This window comes from Symsagittifera roscoffensis, chromosome 2, assembly GCF_963678635.1.
Source record: "Symsagittifera roscoffensis chromosome 2, txSymRosc1.1, whole genome shotgun sequence".
NCBI lineage: Eukaryota > Metazoa > Xenacoelomorpha > Acoela > Convolutidae > Symsagittifera > Symsagittifera roscoffensis.
The window spans coordinates 59,185,962-59,209,822 of record NC_087063.1 but is presented as its reverse complement, the minus strand read 5'-3'; the positions used below and the strand labels follow the sequence as shown (position 1 = coordinate 59,209,822).

The 23,861-nt window shown below is 36.8% G+C and overlaps 2 protein-coding genes across 2 annotated transcripts in view; one reads left to right on the top strand and one right to left on the bottom strand.

Annotated features, from left to right (window-relative positions):
• The window catches only part of LOC134839416 (uncharacterized), a 541,178-nt gene that overhangs the window by 52,422 nt on the left and 464,895 nt on the right, over positions 1-23,861 (top strand). The window lies entirely within an intron of this gene.
• Positions 6,216-7,909, bottom strand: LOC134839556 (N-acetyllactosaminide beta-1,6-N-acetylglucosaminyl-transferase-like). The gene is made up of 3 exons (XM_063855146.1): positions 7,651-7,909; positions 6,973-7,243; positions 6,216-6,569 (listed from the first exon to the last, which is right to left on the bottom strand). The coding sequence occupies exons 1-3, from the start codon at positions 7,883-7,885 to the stop codon at positions 6,278-6,280; spliced, it is 798 nt and encodes a 265-aa protein (XP_063711216.1). The 5' UTR covers positions 7,886-7,909; the 3' UTR covers positions 6,216-6,277.

Below are 23,861 nucleotides of genomic sequence, written 5' to 3'. Positions count from 1 at the left end.
AAACTGATTTGAAAGAGTCAATATCTTCAAAGTGGTACAAAAATTTTTTTAAAATTTATTATTTCGATTGCCAAAAATTAACTGATTAAAAACAAACCCAAACCAAGCATGAAAATTCCGTTTCACTCAAAAGCCGGAACAATTATTAAGACCAATTAGCTTGCCTCAATTCAATTTGCTACAATTATGAGTACGGATAACTTACCACGCATAAAAATTCTTATATTAAAACAAACTATTGAAGAAATTTTCGAGCAGCAAAGAGGTATTTTAGTCAAGTGCAACCATAGTTGCTTGGCAATCACCAGACATCGGATCGATGACCATACGCAGTCAACTTTACTAAAACTGGTCTGAATAAAAAATCACCCCGGGCATATGTATTTCTCACTTTCTTTGAAGGCCCAAGAGTATGAAATCATATACAAGATACAAGGGTGCTCTCATACTTTAACCAACAGTTTCTAATTTTTCTTCAGTGCACTCAGTTATTGTTTAAAAGTTCATTGGTTGAATTGCTTGAAATGCTCAATTGAGACTAGGATAAACATCCAATATGTCAAACATCCGTTAATTCAAACGGGTCCGGTGCAATTATCCGATATGTCAAACATCCACTATGTCAAACATCCGAACTTCGCGTTCAGACAATTCGGCCACAGACAGTTCAGCCAATTTCAAATTCGGACAATTCAGTCAAAATGAGTGAGACAATTCGGCCAAAGACTATTCAGACAGTTTTGAAGTTTTGAAACGTACGCGCAAAAACTTTTCACATGCGGCAAAACATCAAAGCTTTCATTAGACGACTTATAAGTAATTCCTTTCAAATGCACATAAAACAATTAAAATAAACAGAACCAAAAATGCCTAAGCATAATAAAACTATATACATTTTGAAATAACAGTTAAGCAAAAATCGAACTCTACAAAAAACTGCGCAATACTTAAAAGTTATTCAATTTACACGAAAGCAGACCCGAAATTGGGAATTTACAGGCGGTCAAAAGGGATATCAGTTAAAGGGCTGACCACCCCTACCACGTACTGGCCACACAGTTACGCTGATATTCTTATCATGCCTTAGGCGGGGCAGGGTGCAACCGCCTATCAGGTAATTTGGGTAGTTGTTGAAACTAATTTGATACTTAAACTTTTTTAAAAGATAAACTAATTGCGATTAAAATATTGACCAACCAGAAACCAGTACCGCGTTTAGCGCCTACTTTTTGCAGTTAAACGGTCCATTGACACAATTAACATTGATTAATTTTCATTAGTAAGTAGCTTGAACAACTGGTTGATTAGTATCCGAATCATTCTCATTCATTCACTTTTAGCAAAAGTTGACGTAAAATGGAATTCGTAATATCTGAACGCGGAAAAAAACATCTTTGTCTCGACGGTTATAGATACCTTGAAAAAAACCAACTTAAGAACGGTCTCATTAAATGGCAATGTACATTTGGAAATTGTAGAGCAGTGGGTTATTTGGACGAACAGCAAGAATTTACCTTAAAAACCGAGCACGCTCATTTACCGAGCCCCTCAAAAATTCAAGCCAATAAATTTGCTAATGAAGTTCGAGAAAAGCCGCAAACACCGGTAACGCTCCCCGACAGATTGTTTTCAACGCCCAAACTGACCTGCCTCTTTATGCAGCGCCCACAATACCGAGTTACTCAACATCCTTTCGAAGTATAAACCGAATCAGGCAGCAAGCTTTGGAAACAATGCCAAAACCAAAAAACCTTGAGAGCGTCGACAAAATTCCTGGACCTCTCAAACTCAGACACAGCGGTGATACGTTCCTGTATTTTGATTCTGGTAAGTCGGACAGTCGAGTTTTAGTTTTTGCAACACTACCAGCGCTTGATTTGCTTTCTCAGTCGGAAATCTGTCATTGCGATGGAACGTTTTCAGTGGCACCAGACGTCTTTTACCAAGTTTATAATATTCATGGTGTAATCGAAAACGCAGTTATACCCTTGGTGTATGCTTTGCTGCCCAATAAGACGCATGACACGAAAAACTTTTTGGCTGCTTAGAGCAATTTGGAAAAAAAAAGTAGTCATTGACTTTGAAGCCGCTGTTCGCAACGCCATAAAAAAATGCAGCCTGATACAGAAATTCAATTCTGTTTCTTCCACCTGGGCCAAGCAGTATGGCGCAATGTACAAAAATTTGGTTTTTTGCGCAAGTAAATGGACGATGATGAGTTTCGACTGAATGTCAAAAAAATGATTTGCTTGGCATTCGTTCCCATTGACGACGTTATTTTCGCTTTTGAGGCGCTCCGAAAAGAGGATCCCTCAGAGGAATTCCAGAGTCTATCAGACTACTTCGAAGACACCTATATTGGTGCTTGTCGAGGAAATAGACGCGTCAAACCAAAGTTTGACATTGCCGATTGGAACGTTTTCAATCGGGTGCTCAGCGGAGAACCTCGTACGAACAATGCGTTGGAGGCATGGAATGGCAGCTTCAATAAGTTCGTATCGACAAAGCATCCAGCCCTCCCCAAGTTGATCACACGATTCCAAGATGAGCAAAAAAACGCCGAAATTAATGTAGAGAGACTGATGTCCGGTGATATTATCAGAAAACAGAAGCCAAAGTATTCAATAGCAAATGATAAACTCGTTCAAAACGCAAAAAACTACAATCGAGACGGTATACAGAAGTATTTAAAACTGTGTACCTTCAATGTACATATTTCGTAAAACTTTATGCATAGCAAGTTTGTTTTGATCTTCGAATTTTGTTATTTGATGTTTTACATTTCTTTGGTAAACTGTTGAAAGCCTTCTGACTCTAATCAAATTAGAAAAGTTTTATTGTTTCCTTTTATCTTGTCTCTTTAATCTAAATCGGCCGAATTGTCTTTGGCTGAATTGTCTGAGTTTTTTTGGCTGAATTGTCTGTATTTTAAATCGGCTGAATTGTTTGTGGCTGAATTGTCTCTGCGCCCCGAACTTATATAATAATTACGTATTAAAATGACGTAAGAATTTCTAAAACAAGAGAGAGTTCATTTAGCCGTTTCCGAAATAGCAAACAACTGATTTCTAAAGTAATTGCGTGTTAATGCATTTAATTCCTATCACTTCAAATTTAGCATTTAGCATTGGGGTTCTTGATAAATGTTCATATTGATTAAGTGTTGGGCAAATTGTAAATTTGCCGCGGTTTGTACTTGAAAATCGAAAAACGTCGGATGTTTGCCTTAGAAAAGCTGGTTTTCGGATATATGCAGCATTTTTTGGTTTTTCGGATAATTGACATATCGGATGTTTGCGCCCAGTTCAAACATCCAAAATTATTGTTCCGACTTTCGATACGAAAGTAACGGAGTATATGTGCTCAGGGTGGGTTTTTTCTTCAGACAAATTTCGACTTTTTAACTAGCAATTTTTGACGGAACTTTTTTATATCATTCGAAAGCTATTGTTGTCCTGAGCTTAAATTTGAAAAGATATTTCACCTGTGATTATTTTTCGTAAAGTTATGAGGGTTTAAAGATTGCCGTTTTAGCCATTTTGACCAATTTGGGACAATTAACGCGCGATATAATTCGCGCTATTGACGCGTAATAAGCGGAGATATAATCCGTCTTAGAAATCGTTCCAAATTGGTTGAAAGAAGCTTATTTACCATAATTGATTTGTTACAAGGCGCAAAAACTATTGTTTTGTACTTTATATGGCGTGTGGGGGGATGATTTTCATAGAAAAATTTTCAAATTTTAGAAAACAAGTTTTCATTTTATTTTATTTCATTTAATTTATTTATGTTGTTTATGTTATTACTGCTCCATAAACGTTAATTGGCAGTCGGAACTTTCAGGGCTTCGCCCTGATACGAGCAGTCTTGTTTAATATTTACCTAATAATATGACGCAATAATTTCAAGCACAAGACAACTCAATTAACCGATTTCAATTCATCCGACTCTCAGTTAAAGGTTGTCAGTGGGTGCGCATCGCCGCTTTTCAAATATAAACGAATCAATTTTCCTATAGTGTTAATTTCTTTCGGCTAGCTCGCAACGCGTTGCCGGGACCACCGCGGCGGTCACTATTTTTTTGGCCGATACAGCATCTCTCAAGCAAACGGTAGCAATATTTGTGCCCTGCTTCATAAAAAGTGTCGGATGTTTGCACGGTACTCGCTCAATTAGCTATGAGTCGAGACATGCTTAAAATGTTGGGAATAATTTCGAAGGTGAAATATATGGCGCTATACATTATGCCTTAAATATTTGGCTAGATTTGATTACCAACAGCAGATAGAAGTAGTGGCATCGGCACTGAATTGTTGTCCACACAAAGCTGTTCAGCAGCAGGCATCAAATAAGGTTCACTGGGAACTTCAATCGGAAAATTTTTAGTGTGGTTCGAATCACGACTGAAAGGGCTTTAGTATGATATATCATTCAACCCAGTCCGATCATTATCTGTGGTACATGATTTTCTGTAGAAAACAAAAAGCAAAAAAAAACCTTAACACACCCGAATACAAAATCCTCCCCAGGTCGGAACAATAAAAAAAATTAACTATTTAACATTGAAAAAATTATGAGGTATTCATCATACACACTTTTCACACGTGTTTGAAACACGAATTGAGAAACAATAGTTATGAAAACTAAAATATCTGGGATTTTTTCTCGAAGATTTAAAATAGTGATTTTCGATTCTATACTTGAAATCATTGGCCCCTAACAGGTACGATTACAATGTCTTCCGTAGATTTTAGTACAGCATTGAAAATTGTGGTCAACTGATCCGTTGTTTTAATTGCAACCAGATACTAACCATCCAACTATTTTACTTGCTTCAGGGCTTCAAACTTTGATACCTTCTTCGACTAATCATTAAAAGGCATAGGACTCATTAAGACTATAAAATGAAATTGATTCTTTCCAATCAAAAGGAAAGTCTGTCAGTTTAAAAACTTTACAAATATCTAATGCAAATAAGATAAATTATTATCAATCACATTTCCGTTAGATATTTGTAAATTTTTTAAGCAGGCAGACTTTCGTTCTGATTGGAAAGAATTGATCTCACTTTATAACCCTTCAACATTTTTTTTTCGATGTCAGTTTTACTGAGACTAAAGGATAATACAAAGACTGAGGTTCAAAATTTGAAAAATGATTAGCGCGAAGCAGGGGCGGATCTAGGATTTTCTCGAGGGGGGGGGGGGGGACGTTCGGATTTTCAAAAAAAATTCGAAAATTGAAAATTTTGTCGACCTTTTTTTTAGGTCGACCAAATTGATTTTTCGAGCACTCCCAAAGCACTGTTTTGTCCCTATTTTGGCCAAATTTTCTGCGCCGCAGCCAAAATTTTGAAAAAAATAGGCCAAAACAGGCGTTTTTAGGCACTTTTTGGAAAATTTTGACCAAAAAATTGCGTTTTTTCGGCGCCCCCCCCCCCCCTCAGCAAAATTAGTATATATTGCCGCCAAAAGCGTCTTTAGAAAAACTTTAAGGTTGGTCGGCCAAAACTGGATTTCTTAAAAGTATTAAAGGGGGGACCCTTTGGGTCGGCAGGGGATCGAATCCCTGAGGAAGGGGGAAGCGTCCGCCCCCCGCCCCTGGCGCGAAGCTAATGAATAGCGAAGCAATTTGATTTTAAAAATCTAATTCGAGGATCTACAAAAAAAATTATCGATTTTTTTTGAAAAGGGAACAGGACTTTCCCTGAACCGGGTAAATTTTTACGAAAATTGCACATTTTTGTCTGATTCTAATTTTTTTCTTTGTTACTATACCAGATGGAAAATCGGGATTGATGAAGATATTGTAGCACTAGTCAGGGATTGTGACATCTGCCAGTTGCCAGCAAATTTTTGGGTTTTGAGCGCAGGCATAAAATTATGTATTAGGAAATTAAAACAAAGATAGCCGGTTGCTGTGCAAGTAGCACAGAATGTTTCGACCATAGCATTTAGAGAACTACGGTTTAGATTTTTTTTTCAAATTAAGTAAGCAAATTTTTTAGCTTGTAAGCCTGCTCGCTTGCTTTATTCGCTCGAAATAAAACAAAAAATCAAAAATTTTGAACAGGTTTTTCTCGACACTGGGGACACTTTTTGGAAAGCAAAAAAATACTGAAACGCACCGGAATACAAGGTCCCTCCCCATTTCCAATGGTCGGAGCAATACCAAAATTTAAAGATTTGAAATTGACAACAATATGAGGCATTCATAATACACGCTTTTCACACGCGTTTGAAACAAGAACTGAGAAACAGAATAGTTACGAAAACTAAAATCCAACAACTTTTCTTGCAGATTTAAAATAGTGATTTTCGATTATATACTTGAAATCGTGAGCAATTTTTCCAGTTTCAAACTCATTCAGAACTCGTTGCATATGCCATACAACCATACAGTCCCAAGCCAGAGGCTGGAAATTCCATGGAAATTTGTTGGCCACCAATTTGCGTCCGTAAGACTTCCGAGTCAAAACGGGAACTTGATTTATACCAAGCATGCATAAATTTCTTTGTTTTCGACCGCTTGCGCAATTATATGAATGTGTCAGCCATTCTTTATGTCTATGGTTTAATAAACGACAATCTACCCTATAAGTAACAAAATGTGGTTAAAAGCTTCAAATATTGTCCTTTGTCGCTGAGAAACCTTTCAAAAACTGTACTCAAGATCAGAAAGTAAGGCATGGCGTTTCCAAAATTTAGCTTAGGCAAAAAGGAAGATTAAGTTTTTAGTTGACCTCGGTGTTCGGCTTCAAAAAAAGTCGACTACATCTCAAGAACTAGTTCCCCGTGCTATGATCATATCCCCCTTTGAATATAACCTCAATCGTATTCTGTCGAAGTATTAACGAAAAAAAGCATCGATCACATAAGATCGATTAGTTTTTGAAATATATTCTCTTGGGTTAAAAAGAACTTTAGGGTTACAAAAACGCAAATTGTCAAGGGTAAATTGTCGTTCTACCTGCTGATGCCGGGGTCACTGTAGGACTCATCGGAAACATTTTTACGCCATCCGCCAGGAAAATTGACCTGTGGGTTGAAGTTGAGAATTTGAAAGAAGGATTCTTCTGTTGCAAAATAAGGAGTCAAAGATGCATTCAAGGCCTGCGCTATAGGTTGTTCAAGTGCAAACTTGACCGCTTCGAAGTTGAGCAGCCAGTGAGCCGATCCCTTGTACTTAGTCAAGTTCCGTGGTAAGGTCTGAGGCAGTCGCTCAGGAAATGTCAAACTCCCTATAAAAGTTCGATAAATCAGTAAATACACTCTCATTCAAGGTTCTCTGACGTTTGTTCTATTAATTATTTCTTATGGTAGATGAGCTCCGATTTCCGTTAAAAAATATACTATAAAAATACTGAAATTTGATAATTAAGCTACTGCTCTGCTACAACTTGAGAAACGAAGTCATCCGACTAGCAGCAATCCTAACGGGAAGTGGCGTGACAGTGGCAACGGAAGGGGGGAGAGGCCACCTTCTGCCCCTTCCTCAACTATGTTTCTCCCCTCCCTCTAGAAAAACGACTGCGGAAGACTTGGATCAATAAACGTTATTTGGGATCATTACTGAGCTATATCAGCTCGCAGCGTACGTCTCACAAGTACTGTTTGTAAAAGTGATACATGAAATCAATAAACAGACGTGAGATCAAGTTGGATCCGTGAAGTTTGCTAAGAATGTAGACCAGTTCCATGTTTGTAAGCAGTGGGAATTCTTCGCCTGTTAGGTTGATGTAGTACTTCCAATATCCTCTCTTGACCAGATCTTCCATGCAGGAGAACTCTGACGTCAGAACTGTGTGTTCTCCCCATACGACGTCTACTGGGTTGGAAGCCAGGAAAACATGGTTGGAGAAGCACTCCACTAGTTTGGCCATCTAAAACAGAAATTTATTTGGTGAGTATTTCAATAACAATATTCATCGACTACTTTTGACAAATGTACCTAAGAAACTATTCTAATACTTTTAGGCCAGCACCAAATATGTGAAACCGCACAGACAAAAATGCCCTTAAGTGAATTCAAATCCATTTTAAGATAATTTTTAAACGGTTCAAGTCAATTCTTAGTGCATATGAAACAAAAACGGATTAAAAATTATATAAAACACACGCTTTCAATATTTTTCTGAGCCAAATTCGAAAAACTAGTGCAATACTTGAATCAGTAGTGCAATATCTGAAACATTAGTGCAATATTTGAAACACTAGTGCAATTTTAAAGCTTTACACTCGTGTTTCAAATAATGCACTAGCTTATCAAATACAAAATTGAAACACTAGTGCAATAACTTTCCCAGAACAATCATCTACAACAAATTAGAAAGTAAAAATTCACATTTGAGCGTGGTTTTTTTTCAAATGTGGGTTTTTTTTTGCTTTTCAAATGGCAGATCAGCAACAGCCTATATTGCATCTCGAACTTTATTCACATCTCGCTCTTGCGTGTCTCGATTTTTTCAAAATATTCTCGATGCAATATGTAGCTGTTGCTTGTCTACTTCATCAATTGATATGTCTGGAAAAACTAAATTAGATGTTTGTGCATGAAAAGCGATTAAATTAGTTTGGATTTAGCTGTAAGTAGCCCAATTTGGACTTTGGCCGATTGAACCAAAATGTACTATGGCCATTTATTTTATCTATCCAAATCCCACCGAAGTCAATTTAAAATCATTTTTTTTCTGGAGTTGTCAGAAGGTCAATTTGGTAGCCATAAGCAGTTTTCAGTTTAACTAATTTACTATTTCTGCTCCAGCTTAATTTTAGTTCTCAAGAAAAATCTCCGTCAGTGTTACAATGACCTTCAGCCACTTGAAGAAACGTAGGTATCGCAAATCATCAGTGACAGCAAAAAACCTATGAAATTTTGTGTTCTAATAGTTCCAGCGATAATGAAAAAACTTTTTAAACAAAACCCTTCAATTTCTACTTCTTAGATCAACATCTAAGCACTATTTTCTAAAACGAATCAGCAAAAGTACAATAAAACACAATTAGGAACCATAAATTTTGCTTTAGATTTTTCGCATTTAGTATTCATTTTTGTCTCTTAAGGTCAAACGTCGGCATAAAAAATTTAACTGAAAAGCATAATTTACCAATTTCATTACCAATTTATTCATGTTATGTAGGGGCTGAACAAGTCAAGAAAATCTGCACACAACCTGTATAAAATGCCCAGTATTCAGAAAATGCATGAAACAACAACTCAATTTTCAAACAACTTTGCAATCGCCTAAAAATCCTCCATTTAAGACTCTAATTTCAATTTGGTAAAACATTTAATGTGGACGCTTAAGCTGTAAAAAGAAAAAACTAAGCAAAGTTGCTTTTATCAACGTCAGGCTCTGAATGTTCTAGGTGTCATTCAGGGCATTTGAATTTATTTTAATTTCCAAGTTACGACAAAACTTGGAGAAAAAAAAATTTAAAAAATTGGAAAATTTCAACCGGCACATCCAACAAATTGATTTTGAACAATGCTTGTCTAAATAAGCGTGCTTCAGCTTAAATAAAAAATACATTCGAGGCTGGATTTTTTCGGCGGGCATTTTATGCGCTTCTGCAAAACTTGACGCGCTTTATTTATGCTAAATTGGCCAAATTAGTCCCAATTTGAAAATCCCACGACTTCAAGAAAACAAATCACAGGTGTAGGAGTTTTTTTTGAACCAAAAAATTTGGATAAGTTCTTGCTTAATGAGAAGGTTTTGTCATAACGGCAAAACCAAATTTGAAATTTCATTTGAATTGCATTATCTTCTTCATATTTGATTATTATTTGTTAACTGGTACTTAGTTATAACCTTGATGCGTTCATTTTCTCCGGCGGAGAGAATGCAATTTCACTTTTTAATGTTATAACTTCGAGATTAATTCTTTTTTAACCGACATTTTTATCTGTACGTAAGTAGAATTAGCGGTAACAAAGGAACACTTCATCATGGCGCAGTCAAACAGTAACGAATCAAACGTGAGAGGTATGCCTTCATTTTGGCAAAACCATACGGTGGACCCACCAATTCCCTGGGAGGAGTGGAGCGATCTGTTCCAACTGGCAGTAATCGCAGCGAAAACATCGACATAGACAACCTTCTAAACCCGATGGAGCGATACCACACACACCCGCCACTATTGGAAAATCCACCGGAGGGCGAAGCGGATACCCAAAAACTGACCCGTCTGGAAAAAAATATCCGTGAACAAAAGAGACATGAAGATGAAGAGACAACTTCGATAAAGTCGGAAACAAAAAGATTCAGCGGCATGAGAATTGAAGAAGCTGACAAAAACTCCGATCAATCTTTTTTAGCCCTCGGAAACGAAGGAAAGAAAATCCTAAAAATCCTCTAAACTTCTGAGTTCTAACGTTCGAAAGACACAAACTATTGAACAGAAAACAGAGAGACAGAGAATCGTTGGAGCATTTCTTGGGAGCCCTCGCAGAAATGACAAAGAAGTGAAATATATCCGCATCAGAAGACAAATGGATACGAAAATTTTAAATTAATATTATGAAGACCTCGGACATTCAACGGAAACTCCTAACAGAAGCTCTACCACCTCTAGAAGCACTAGACGTGGCTCTCATTGACGAAAGAAAGAATAAAGAACCACATGAGAAGGACGAGTAATTGTAAATCCAACGGATCTTCTTGAACCAAACCTTTAAATCATTTTATGAAAAAAGGGAACCAACTCTAAACATCGAACGAAGCAACAATTGTATGAAATGCGGCGGAACTTTTTCAAAAGGACACCTGGAAGTGGGCCCTGCTAAGGACACAAATTGTACATCCTGTAAAATCCGCGAACATTTCATCAGGCTATGTAAATCAGGTCGTAAAAACGTAATTTTAGGAGATAGTCAAACTGTACATAATACAGATTGTAATTATCCCTCTGAATAACCGGATGTATATAACGACCGTGTAAATAGAGAATTTTGTGGAGTAATCAATGCATGGTCAGAATTCGGACAGAGCGATAACGATGATTACTCTGTATTAAATGTGACCACTAATTACGATAACCAAGGAAAAGAATTAAAGAAATCACTAACAGCCAAGTGAACTTCCTGAAACGGAATGTCCTTCCTTCATGAATTGAAGCTACAAGACCCCTACTTAAAAAATTTTCCGGTGTATTAGTCGGCGAAAGAGCTTTACTATGGGTTCACAGACAACGCGATTAACATCACTGAAAACTTAATTTTACCTATACTTTCGAACGGATTGTCTCATGGAGAATGATACTTTTTTCTGACAGAAGGACTCGAAACGAATCTTCTTGTAAACGACTTTTTACCCAAAATGAGAATCGAAGTATCTCGGAAGCAGTTCCCACACTACTTTAACAAGATAACATGTTCATCCATTAATCTAATGTCTTCACCCAACAAAGAGAAAGAAACAGATTTTACAACCAAGACTTTTAAACAATTATTCCTTCGGAATGGAAAAATTAAAAACCAAACAAAAATAACACATTTCCACGAACATTTGAAACCGATACAACTAAAATGCAGACGTCTTCCCCTCCATTTACTTGATTCAGTAAAGACAGAACTAAACCGACTTAAATCCGAAGGACATCAAAAAGTTGGAAAGTTGCGACGAGGTTAGGTTTACTAGTCCAATAGTTATCACCCGCAAAAAGGATAAATTGATCAAATTAGCTCTAGATTCAAAATTCAATTACAAAAAAACTTACTCTCGAATTTCAAACGATTATGACGGAGAAGTTTGGTTTACCAATTTGGACGTAAAGAACACATACAGCCAACTTTTTTCAGATAACTTTACCAGCAGTCAATGCAATTTTAGCTTGGTAGGCGGAGACACAACTGGCACTTACCAATTTTTGAAGTAGTTTTTATGGACTCGACAATATACCGAATGAATTTCAAAGAGTCATGGAATCAACAATCAGAAATATTCCTTTTACAAATTCTTACCTCGACGTTATTTTAGTTGCTTCCAAAGGAAGTTGTACTGAACACAAGAACATTGTTCATAAAATTTTACCGAATTTAGAGAATTACAATTTCGCAGTCAAATGGCCAAAATGTAAACTCTTTCAAAAAGAAATACAGTGGCTTGGCTTTAAATTATCTAAATCAGGGATCGCCCTTTAATTGACAAAACCAAGGCTATCAAAGATATCCCAATTCCAAAAAACTTTAAAAAATTAGGATCATTCTTCGGGTCAACAAACCAATCTATCAAATTTGTGCCAAACTTAGCATCCCTCGAAAGTCCCTGAAGACCTCTACGAAATAAGAAACTAATTTTTCCATGGAACGAAGATCACACAAAGGCATTCGAGAGAATCAAATTAGAAATAGTCAGCCTTACCGAAAACACACACTTTGATGTCAAACGTAATACGAGAGTAAAAACTGACGCCTCTCAAAATGGAATTGGTGCCTCCCTCAAACAGCTTCATGTAACTGACTGGAAAACAGTCACTTTCGTCTCAAGATTTTTAAACCAACATGAATCGAAATATTCCACAAATGAATTGGAATTGCGGGGAAACGTTTGGGCAGTAAAGTTGTTTGGGCAGTAAATGTAATATATCCGCATCAGAAGACAAATAGATACGAAATATTTTTATTAATAATATGAAGAACTCGGACATTCAACGGAAACTCCTTACAGAAACTCTACCACCTCTAGAAGCACTAGACACGGCTCTCATTGACGAAAGAAAGAATTAAGAACCACAAGAGAAGGACGAGTAATTTTAATTCCAACGGATCTTCTTGAACCAAACCTTTAAATCATTTTAATGAAAAAAGGGAACCAACTCTAAACATCGAATTGAGCAACAATTGTATGAAATGCGGCGGAACTTTTTCAAAAGGACACCTGGCAGTGGGCCCTGCTAAGGACACAAACCGTACATCCTGTAAAAACCACGAACATTTCATCAGGCTATGTAAATCAGGTCGTAAAAACGTAATTATAGTAGATAGTCAAACTGTACATAATACAGATTGTAATTATCCCTCTGAATAACCGGATGTATATAACGACCGTGTAAATAGAGAATGTTGTGGAGTAATCAATGCATGGTCAGAATCCGGACAGAGCGATAACGATGATTACTCTGTATGAAATGTGACCACTAATTACGATAACCAAGGAAAAGTATTAAAGAAATTACTAACAGCCCAGTGAGCTTCCTGAAACGGAATGTCCTTCATTCATGAATTGAAGCTACGAGACCCCTACTTAAAAACTTTTCCGGTGGATCAGTCGGCGAAAGAGCTTTACTATGGGTTCACAGACAACGCGATTAACATCACTGAAAACTTAATTTTACCTATACTTTCGAACGGATTGTCTCATGGAGTATGATACTTTTTTCTGACAGAAGGACTCGAGACAAATCTTCTTGTAAACGACTTTTTACCCAAAGTGGGAATCGAAGTATCTCAGAAGCACTTCCCACACTACTTTAACTAGAGAACATGTTTATCCATTAATCTTATTTCTTCACCCAACAAAGAGAAAGAAACAGATATTACATCCAAGACTTTTAAGCACTTATTCCTTCGGATTGGAAAAATTAAAAACCAAACAAAAATATCACATTTCCATGAACATTTGAAACCAATACAACTAAAATGCAGACGTGTTCCCCTCCATTTATTTCATTCAGTAAAGACAGAACTATGTCGACTTAAATCCGAAGGACATCAAAAAGTTGGAAAGTTGCGACGAGGTTAGGTTTATTAGTCCAATAGTTATCACCCGCAAAAAGGATAAATTGATCAAATTAGCTCTAGAATCAAAATTCAATTACAAAACAACTTACTCTCGAATTTCAAACGATTATGAAGGAGAAGTTTGGTTTACCAATTTGGACTTAAAGAACACATACAGCCAACTTTTTTCAGATAACTTTACCAGCAGTCAATGCAATTTTAGCTTGGTAGGCGGAGACACAACTGGCACTTACCAGTTTTTTAAGTAGTTTTTATGGACTCGGCAATATACCGAATGAATTTCAAAGAGTCATGGACTCAACAATCAGAAAAATTCCTTTTACAAATTGTTACCTCGACGTTATTTTAGTTGCTTCCAAAGGAAGTTGTACTGAACACAAGAACATTGTTCATAAAATTTTACCGAATTTAGAGAATTACAATTTCGCAGTCAAATGGCCAAAATTTAAATTCTTTCAAAAAGAAATACAGTGGCATGGCTTTAAAATATCTAAATCAGGGATCGCCTTTTAATTGACAAAACCAAGGCTATCAAAGATATCCCAATTCCAAAAAACTTTAAAAAATTATTCGGTATATATTCGGTGTGTCAACAAACCAATCTATCAAATTTGTGCCAAACTTAGCATCCCTCGAAAGTCGCTGAAGACCTCTACTAAATATGAAACTAATTTCTCCATGGAACGAAGATCACACAAAGGCATTCGAGAGAATCAAATTACAATTAGTCAGCCTTACCAAAAACACACACTTTGATTTCAAACGTAATACCAGAGTAAAAACTGACGCCTCTCATAATGGAATTGGTGCCTCCCCCAAACAGCTTCATGGAACTGACTGGAAAACAGTCACTTTCGCCTCAAGATTTTTAAATCCACATGAATCGAAATATTCCACAAATGAAATGGAATTGCGGGGAGTTGTTTGGGCGGATGAACATTATAAAAAGTATCTTTACGACTCAGAATTTAAAATTACCAACAACCATAAAGCCCTCCTTTCAACACTCTCGCCAAATCAAGAACAAAAAAACTTTTGATAGTCGTTTTACAAGATGGGTTGATAGTTTTTTACTGTTTAACTTCACAATAAAACACTTAGCAGGGAATGACATGGGATTTACAGATCTAACTTCTAGATCCCCTTCAGGAAAAGCAATTTCCCCATCTCATTAAGACAAAGAACTTGTTGTTGCTGCTATCCGGAAAAACCATAAGGCTTTGAATCCATCAGATAACGGAAAATCGATATGAAGTGGTATTGGTTCAAACATGGGAAATTCCAATCACGCAAATTTACGTAATTATGTGATAATTACAGTTCTCAAACTCGTCAACTCAACTGTTCCAATTTGCAATCTATAACACTACAGAACTAAACTTTGTAAGTCTAAATGTATTCCTTCGGATTTCTTGAACATTGATTCAACAAAAATTTCTTAATCAAATTCAGCTTTTCTTTATTTTTTAATTCTTAATTGTAGCTTAATTTTTATTTCTCAGGATCCTAAAATTGTAAATAGTGTAAATATGTCAAAATAATTTTAATTAATTCTTCTACTTCCGGTATTCAGGTCAAAGTCGAATTTCCAATTTTATCCAAACACAAAAACTTAGTGACAAAATACTGTGAGAAATTAAAGTTGTCGGAACGACCTTTGGACCTAAATTCGTTATTTAACTCTAAATTGTTGCCATTTTGAGTGAAGAAGACCCGGTGTTAAGTCCGATCGTTAAAGCCTTTCAAAATAAAATAGAAAAGATTAACGCCAACTCTTATTACCTAAACCAATTTACAAAAGATCTGCATGAATCCGACGGACTGCTCTACATGGATGGAAAACTTGTTATCCTCTTTACTCTACGAAACGCGGTATTGAAAACTTTTTACTAATCCCATCCTGGACATTTTGGTATGAAGTACCTAGCACAGTACTTATGGTGACCACACATAACTCGCCAGATTTTTTTCCACGGGATAAATTGTTCCCAGTGCACTCAAACCGGTAAGAATATAAAAAGCATTATACCTAAGACTCAAATCAGCAAACTGCCAACATTATCCGAACCTTACGAGGAATTAAATCTCGATATTGCGGGTCCATTGGATTTCACTTGGGGAAAGATTAAATACCTTCTACTATGCATCAAGCGATTTTCGAAAATTCCATCGGCTAAAATAACATCGTCAACCTCTTCAAACACAGTGATTGAATTTCTCCGGGATTGTTTTTACCTTCATGGCATTCCAGTTTCTATGTGCGTTGACCACGCTTCCTGTTTTACTAGCCAGGATTTTAAATTATTTTGTGATACCAATCATGTTAAATTAATATTTTGTACAGTCGGCGAACATCGCTCTAACGGTCTTGTACAAAAACTTGTTCATGCTGTAAAAAATGATTTATTAGCAATGGTACTCGACCAAAAAAACCCTACTCTACTACACGCTATCTCAAAAATTATTTGGAATTTTCGTTCTTCTTTTCAATAAAAAATCATATGCTCACCATTCGAAATACACTTCAATAGGAAACCTAATACGATCTGGAAACAATTGGCCTGTAATAAGTTATCCGATGGATTTTTAGACAAAGGAAAATCAATCTTATGCAAGGAACGGGCACTAGGCTGGAAAGCAGATGATCGGATTGAAGACGGCTACGAACACAACCTAATACCAAAAAAGAACCAGTCCCCATTGGAGAAAGGGTTATGAGTCGGAATACCCATCAGCCTCGAAGCCTTCTTCTTCTCGCTTGCCTCCCCAAAGTCCTTTTAAAGGTAAAACACTACGGAAAACCAAAGGAAGCATACATGGAAACCCTTTCTACAAACAACTTAACCAGAAAGTTATAAGCGCATCAAAAACCACGGTAGAAATATCCGACGGAAAGATTATCCGAAAATCAGAAAATCTGACTTTAGAGGTAATATCTTTTTTCCATCATTTCCTAACTATGATTTTGAGATATGTTCAAGGAAGACGACCAAACCAAAACTTCTGCCGACAAGAAAAACAGGACCGAAGACAAGCCAGCTGACAAAATCGGCCACTTCCGACAACAACACTAGGACGAGAGTGTCAAACCCATCCTCCAAACCATTCAGGAGCAAACCAACACGAAACAAAGACACTGCATCATACGCGGGCTACCTAACAGGTGACGAATCTATGATAATTCCGTCGGATACGTCAGACATTAGCGATTGGGGAAGGATCGCGGGCGGTATCCCTTGCAGAGACATGATTAGAGAACGCATTATTTCGGATAATTGTAGCCAACATGAACCTTCTATTACCTCTCTAGACCCCCAAGCAACCCAGGATAACATAAAATCTGAGATTTTAGATAAACTGACTTCATTTTCGGATCCGTTGGATTGCCCGATCAGTATAATCCCTGCAGGACAGAGCTCAACACAACCTCAACAAACTACTCACTCCCCCTCAGACTTAACCCTCAAATGCTCCAACGGAGCCATGGATGAAAGTGAGGGGGACAAATCTGTCGACTTCCCGAACTATGAGATTGTTGATTCCTCAGATGACAATGCTACTACCCAGGGACCACGTTCGGAAGAAATCACTACCACGTTCGGAAGAAATCACAGCCGTAACGTAGGACCTCCTCAAATCTATGGTAAAAGGTTGACATAGATTTTATAGACGACAGAGACAACAAACCTGGGTCAGCACTAATTCCAATCTCACTCGACGGTAATGATCAAACTGGCTATACCACATTTTCCTCTACACAAACTCCTTCGGATAAGAAAACTCCACTCTTCAGTATTCAATCGGCGGAAATCACAGCGAGTGTATCAGACACCATCATCGGACACAATTTCTATATCTTCCACCGACCAGTCATTAAAAGAGGCTGTAAAAAATTTTGACGAGCTCGTAGATTTCGATAGCGAACTCTTTGATGCCGGATTAGAAAAATTCATTGAAGACGACAAATTTCAAAACTGAAAACTTTTTAAAGTCAAATTTTGTTCAATCTAGTACCCAGCGTTACTCTTAGTGCTAATCATTGTGCTTTAAGATTTAAATCACTCAAAGAGAGTAAAAAAACCAAGTGCAGTTAGGATTAATTATCTTTAACTAGTCAGCGTATTTTTTGGAGCGTATTCCGCCGGATTCATCATACCTATCACGCCAATTTAAGCTTATTAAGCTTATTATGGCTTAGTTTAACTGCTTTTATACCAAACAGTTGATCCTACGAAGTAAAATTCTTTACTGTAGTATTTGGGGGTATTATTAAAATTTCGTCAACTTCCTTTGGGGGAGAAAAGGGCCAGTTGCCTTTAATTTAGTTTAACTTCTTTTCCTATTATGGGGAATGATGTGAATTGCATTATCTTATTCATATTTTTTAAATAATTTGTTAGTCATTATAACTGGTACTTAGTTATGACCTTGATACGTTCATTCTCTGCGGCGGAGAGAATGCTCTTTCATTTTTTTTTTTTTTTTTTTTATATTCGAGGATAATTCACTTTTAACCGACCTTTAGTCAAGTTCCGTGGTGAGGTCTGAGACGTCGCTCAGGAATTGTCAAACTCCCTATAAAAGTTCGACAAATCAGTAAATACACTCTCATTCAAGGTTCTCTGACGTTTGTTCTATTAATTATTTCTTATGGTAGATGAGCTCCAATTTCCGTTAAAAAATATACTATAAAATTACTGAAATTTGATAATTAAGCTACTGCTCTGCTACAACTTGAGAAATGAAGTCATCCGACTAGCAGCAATCCTAATGGGAAGTAGCGTGACAGTGGCAACGGAAGGGGTGAGAGGCCACCTTCTGCCCCTTCCTCAAGTATGTTTCTCCCATCCGTCTAGAAAAACGACTGCGGAATACTTGGATCAATAAACGTTTTTTGGGATCGTTACTGAGCTATATCAGCTCGCAGCGTACGTCTGACAAGTACAGTTTGTAAAAGTGATACATGAAATCAATAAACGGACGTGAGATCAAGTTGGATCCGTGAAATTTGCTAAGAATCTAGACCAGTTCCATGTTTGTAAGCAGTGGGAATTCTTCGTCTGTTAGATTGATATAGTACTTCCAATGTCCTCTCTTGACCAGATCTTCCATGCAGGAGAACTCTGACGTCAGAACTGTGTGTTCTCCCCATACGACGTCTACTGGGTTGGAAGCCAGGAAAACATGGTTGGAGAAGCACTCCACTAGTTTGGCCATCTAAAACAGAAATTTATTTGGTGAGTATTTCAATAACATTATTCATCGACTACTTTTGACAAATGGACCTAAGAAACTATTCTAATACTTTTAGGCCAGCACCAATTATGTGAAACCGCACAGACAAAAATGCCCTGAAATGAATTCAAATCCATTTTAAGATAATTTTCAAACGGTTCAAGTCAATTCTAAGTGCATATGAAACAAAAACGGGTTAAAAACTATATAAAACACACGCTTTCAATATTTTTCCGAGCCAGATTCGAAAAACTAGTGCATTACTTGAATCAGTAGTGCAATATCTGAAACATTAGTGCAATATTTGAAACACTAGTGCAATTTTAAAGCATTACACTCGTGTTTCAAATAATGCACTAGCTTATCAAATACAAAATTGAAACACTAGTGCAATAACTTTCCCAGAACAATCATCCACAACAAATTAGAAAGTAAAAACCTCCTCAATTCTGTGGTAAAAGGTTGACATAGATATTATAGAAGACAGAGACAACCAACCTGGGTCAGCACTAATTCCAATCTCACTCGACGGTAATGATCAAACTGGCTATACCACAACTTCCTCTACACAAACTCCTTCGGACAAGAAAACTCCACTCTTCAGTATTCAATCGGCGGAAATCACAGCGAGTGTATCAGACACCATCCTCGGACACATTTTCTATATCTTCCACCGACCAGTCATTAAGAGAGGCTGTAAAAAATTTTGACGAGCTCGTAGATTTCGATAGCGAACTCTTTGATGCCGGATTAGAAAAATTCATTGAAGACGACAAATTTCAAAACTGAAAACTTTTTTAAGTCAAATTTTGTTCAATCTAGTACCCAGTGTTACTCTTAGTGCTAATCATTGTGCTTTTAGATTTAAATCACTCAAAGAGAGTAACAAAACCAAGTGCAGTTAGGATTAATTATCTTTAACTAGTCAGCGTATTTTTTGGAGCGTATTCCGTCGGATTCATCATACCTATCACGCCGATTTAAGCTTATTAAGCTTTTTATGGCTTAGCTTAACTGCCTTTATTCCAAACAGATGATCCTACGGAGTAAAATTTTTTACTGTAGTATTTGGCGGTATTATTAAAATTTCGTCAACTTCCTTTGGGGGAGAAAAGGGCCAGTTGCCTTTAATTTAGTTTAACTTCTTTTCCTATTATGGGGAATGATAGGAATTGCATTATCTTATTCATGTTTTTTATATAATTTGTTAGTCATTATAACTGTTACTTAGTTATGACCTTGATACGTTCATTCTCAGCGGCGGAGAGAATGCTCTTTCATTTTTTGATGTTTTTTTTTATATTCGAGGATAATTCACTTTTAACCGACCTTTAGTCAAGTTCCGTGGTAAGGTCTGAGACGTCGCTCAGGAATTGTCAAACTCCCTATAAAAGTTCGACAAATCAGTAAATACACTCTCATTCAAGGTTCTCTGACGTTTGTTCTATTAATTATTTCTTATGGTAGATGAGCTCCGATTTCCGTTAAAAAATATACTATAAAAATACTGAAATTTGATAATTAAGCTACTGCTCTGCTACAACTTGAGAAACGAAGTCATCCGACTAGCAGCAATCCTAACGGGAAGTAGCGTGACAGTGGCAACGGAAGGGGTGAGAGGCCACCTTCTGCCCCTTCCTCAAGTATGTTTCTCCCATCCGTCTAGAAAAACGACTGCGGAATACTTGGATCAATAAAGGTTATTTGGGATCGTTACTGAGCTATATCAGCTGGCAGCGTACGTCTGACAAGTACTGTTTGTAAAAGAGATACATGAAATCAATAAACGGACGTGAGATCAAGTTGGATCCGTGAAACTTGCTAAGAATCTAGACCAGTTCCATGTTTGTAAGCAGTGGGAATTCATCGTCTGTTAGGTTAATATAGTACTTCCAATGTCCTCTCTTGACAAGATTTTCCATGCAGGAGAACTCTGACGTCAGAACTGTGTGTTCTCCCCATACGACGTCTACTGGGTTGGAAGCCAGGAAAACATGGTTGGAGAAGCACTCCACTAGTTTGGCCATCTAAAACAGAAATTTATTTGGTGAGTATTTCAATAACATTATTCATCGACTACTTTTGACAAATGGACCTAAGAAACTATTCTAATACTTTTAGGCCAGCACCAATTATGTGAAACCGCACAGACAAAAATGCCCTGAAATGAATTCAAATCCATTTTAAGATAATTTTCAAACGGTTCAAGTCAATTCTAAGTGCATATGAAACAAAAACGGATTAAAAACTATATAAAACACATGCTTTCAATATTTTTCCGGGCCAGATTCGAAAAACTAGTGTATTACTTGAATCAGTAGTGCAATATCTGAAACATTAGTGCAATATTTGAAACACTAGTGCAATTTTAAAGCATTACACTCGTGTTTCAAATAATGCACTAGCTTATCAAATACAATTTTGAAACACTAGTGCAATAATTTTCCCAGAACAATCATCCACAACAAATTAGAAAGTAAAAAATCTCATTTGAGCTTGATTTTTTTTTCAAATGTGGGTTTTTTTGCTTTTCAAATGGCAGATCAGCAACAGCCTATATTGCATCTCGAACTTTATTCACATCTCGCTCTTGCGTGTCTCAATTTTTTCAAAAAATTCTCGATGCAATATGTAGCTGTTGCTTGTCTACTTCATCAATTGATATGTCTGGTAAAACTAAGTTAGATGTTTGTGCATGAAAAGCGATTAAATTAGTATGGATTTAGCTGTAATTAGACCAATTTGGACTTTAGCCGATTGAACCAAAATGGACTATGGCCATTCATTTTATCTATCCAAATCCCACCGAAGTCAATTTAAAATCTTTTTTTTTCTGGAGTTGTCAGAAGGTCATTTTGGTAGCCATAAGCAATTTTCAGTTTAACTAATTTACTATTTCTGCTCCAACTTAATTTTAGTTCTCAAGAAAAATCTCCTCAGTGTTACAACGACCTTCAGCCACATCCAACAAATTGATTTTGACATTGCTTGTCTAAATTAGCGTGCTTCAGCTTAAATAAAAAAAATGGAGGCTGGATTTTTTCGGCGGGCTTTTTATATGCTTCTGAAAAACTTGACGCGCTTTATTAATGCTAAATTGGCCAAATTAGTCCCAATTTAAAAATCCTATGACTTTAAGAAAACAAATCACAGGTGTAGGAGTTTTTTCTGAACCAAAAAATTTTAATATTTTTTTTGCCTAATGAGAAAGTTTTGTCATAACGTCAAAACCAAATTTGAAATTTCATGTGAATTGCATTATCTTATTCATATTTTATAATTATTTGTTAACTGGTACTTACTTATGACCTTTATGCGTTCATTTTCTCTGGTGGAGAGAATGCTCTTTCACTTTTTAATGTTATAACTTTGAGGTTAATTCTTTTTTAACCGACATTTTTATCTGTACATAAGTAGAATTAGCTGTAACAAAGAAACACTTCATCATGGCGCAGTTAAACAGTAACGAATGAAACGTGAGAGGTATACCTTCATTATGGCAAAACCATACGGTGGACCCACCAATTCCCTGGGAGTAGTGGAGCGATCTGTTCCAACTGGCAGTAATCGCAAAGGAAACATCGACATAGACAACCTTCTAAACCCGATGGAGCGATACCACACACACCCGCCACTATTGGAAAATCCCCCGGAGGGCGAAGCGGAAACCCAAAAACTGACCCATCTGGCAAAAAATATCCGTGAACAAAAGAAACATGAAGATGAAGAGACAGCTTCAATAAAGATGGAAACAAAAAGATCAATGGCATGAGATTTGAAGAAGCTGACAAAAAACTCCGATCAATCTTGTTTTTAGCCCTCGAAAACGAAGGAAAGAAAATCGTCAAATTCCTCTAAATTTCTGAGTTCTAACGTTTGAAAGACACAAACTATTGAACAGAAAACAGAGAGACAGAGAATCGTTGGGGCATTTCTTGGGAGCCCTCGCAGAAATGGCAAAGAAGTGTAATTTTTCCGCATCAGAAGACAAATGGATACAAACTTTTTTATTAAAAAAATGAAGAACTCGGACATTCAACGGAAACTCCTTACAGAAATTCTACCAACTCTAGAAGCACTAGAAGTGGCTCTCATTGACGAAAGAAAGAATCAAGAACCACATGAGAAGGGCGAGTAATTTTAAATTCAACGGAATTTCTTGAACCAAACCTTTAAATCATTTTAATGAAAAAAGGGAACCAACTTTAAACATCGAACGGAGCAACAATTGTATGAAATGCGGCGGAACTTTTTCAAAAGGACACCTGGCAGTGTGCCCTGCTAAGGACACAATTTGTACATCCTGTAAAAACCGAGAACATTTCATCAGGCTATGTAAATTAGGTCGTAAAAATGTAATTATAGTAGATAGTCAAACTTTACATAATACAGATTGTAATAATCCCTCGGAACAACCGGATGTAAATAACGACCGTGTAAATAGAGAATGTTGTGGAGTAATCAATGCATGGTCAGAATCCGGACAGAGCAATAACTCTGTATTAAATGTGACCACTAATTACGATAACCAAGGAAAAGAATTAAAGAAATTACTAACAGCGCAGTGAGATTCCTCAAACGGAATGCCCTTCACAAGTTGAAGCTATGAGACCCCTACTTAAAAATTTTCCCGGTGGATCAGTCGTCGAAAGAGCTTTACTGTGGGTTTACAGACAACGCGATTAACATCACTGGAAAGTTAATTTTACCTATACTTTCGAACGGATAGTCTCATGGAGAGTGATACTTTTTTCTGACAGAAGGACTCGAGACTAATCTCCTTGGAAACGACTTTTTACCCAAAGTGGGAATCGAAGTATCTCAGAAGCACTTCCCACACTACTTTAACAAGGGAACATGTATATCCATTAATCCAATTT

What these genes read in the sequence shown, in the direction of transcription:
- LOC134839556 (XM_063855146.1), bottom strand. Translation starts at nt 7,885, where the DNA reads ATGGCCAAACTAGTGGAGTGCTTCTCCAACCATGTTTTCCTGGCTTCC. An exon ending in CGGATCCAACTTGATCTCAC is followed by an intron (nt 7,244 to 7,650) that starts GTCTGTTTATTG and finishes GAACTTTTATAG; the next exon opens with GGAGTTTGACATTTCCTGAG. An exon ending in AGTGACCCCGGCATCAGCAG is followed by an intron (nt 6,570 to 6,972) that starts GTAGAACGACAA and finishes ATTAAACCATAG; the next exon opens with ACATAAAGAATGGCTGACAC.